Source organism: Branchiostoma floridae, chromosome 1 (assembly GCF_000003815.2).
Source record: "Branchiostoma floridae strain S238N-H82 chromosome 1, Bfl_VNyyK, whole genome shotgun sequence".
NCBI classification, from domain to species: domain Eukaryota; kingdom Metazoa; phylum Chordata; class Leptocardii; order Amphioxiformes; family Branchiostomatidae; genus Branchiostoma; species Branchiostoma floridae.
This window is the reverse complement of record NC_049979.1, coordinates 24,130,769-24,132,337: the sequence shown is the minus strand read 5'-3', so window position 1 is coordinate 24,132,337 and position 1,569 is coordinate 24,130,769. Positions and strand designations below refer to the sequence as shown.

Genomic DNA, 1,569 nt, shown 5'->3' with positions numbered 1-1,569 from the left:
ACCTCCTTTCTTTTGCTAAAGCCTTCCAGAATGGTGTGTGTACATGCACATGTGCACGTAGGTGTAATTCCTGTTCAGAACACCACAGGAAATCCTGACCCCACCCACAATGCTCTCAAAGTTCACATCACACTAAAAGCTATGACATACTGTAATTTATTACAAGGTTCACTCCCTCTTTATCTGAAAGCATGTAAATCTTCACACTTTGTGAGCTCTGTTATTTTCTTGCAACAAGCGATTAGTGTATCTTATCAACAACCTTCCTGTCAATCACAAAATGCATTGTCAAAATTCTAGCTAAATCATGGGCAAACTTTAACAGTGCAAGCAATGTAGCGAGGATAATTGCAGTCACACCCTCTTGAAGTTGTGTGAAGAGATATCTTCTTAAAATCACAAAACCCACAAATCATACAAGTGGGGCTTTTTGTCTTCCTCTGTTTCAAAAATAAAGCCAAACCCAACTTGCCTAGAGGTAGCCAACACTAATGAATTAGTCTACTGGAACAACGTCACACGTTTCCTTTGTCTCCACCAGACCAATTTTTCCCAAGTCCATGTGCATGCACTTGCACTTAGCCTTAGCGCACGAACTTGCAAATACACGTAAACATCTCTACCTTTCGTCACAGTAAGTGAACTTCATGTCCATGCTGTGTCGGCTCAGGAAGGTCTTGCAGTCGAGCGGGAACTCAATGTTTGAGGGGTGGGGGATGGGCTCTCCAATAGCCACAAGGCACAGCAGTGGTGGCTCCTTGCACCCCAAGGAGTTGACTTGGCTGTTGTTATAAGACCTGAGGTAGCCCTGGCAGTGGATCACCTGCAGGAAGCGAAATAAGAAATGTTTTATTACCATTTAATGTATATCTACAGATTTAGACATGCTTTTTTCTTTGTTAGAATTCTCAACATCCCACACAATACTGCTTTTCTTTCATTTTTCGACATTTAACGTGTGTCTAATTCCATGTATTTCTACTAGACAAATCATTTTCAACATTCCCTACTAGTTTACCTGACAACCTTCCAACCATTTACACATTACAGACTGAAAATTAAAGAACAAGAATGAAGATCAGAATACTAAAAAATTTATTAAGTGCTACATCCCACTACTATAAAAAAATGAAGCCCTAGCAACAACCTGTGTCTATATCAGGTGCGACTGACCATTAAATCATCAAAGCCTTCCCCCAAAGCCAGCTGTCTAATCTTCTCAAGCACTGCCTCATTTCATCCAGTAATGACTTGTTTGATCAGGTAGTAACCGGCCAGAATGAGTTTGCCCAATTTTCGATCTTCAAAAAGCATACATCACCTGCTGACGCACACTGTCCACTTCCCTGATTGCATTATTTTTTTTACACCTTAACTAGGACACCATCTAATCTATAAGCTTTCCCTCTAGTGCCAGTGAGCAAGACATGATTAAACCAAGCCTACGGGAGACTTGATTAAATGCACGGACACGCATCTTTCCCCGACTGGTATTACAAAGCAATCCTGCATGGGTTGTATCCACAACAAGACTAATGTTTGACATCAGAGGACTTCAGTCTATGCAGG

The 1,569-nt window shown here is 41.2% G+C and overlaps 1 protein-coding gene across 1 annotated transcript in view; it reads right to left on the bottom strand.

The window, feature by feature from the left end:
• Nucleotides 1–1,569, bottom strand: part of LOC118417153 (hypoxia-inducible factor 1-alpha-like) — a gene marked incomplete in the record, with an annotated part of 15,142 nt that overhangs the window by 8,591 nt on the left and 4,982 nt on the right. The window contains 1 exon segment of the mRNA XM_035822574.1: nt 624–823. Coding sequence (XP_035678467.1) covers nt 624–823 — 200 coding nt within the window.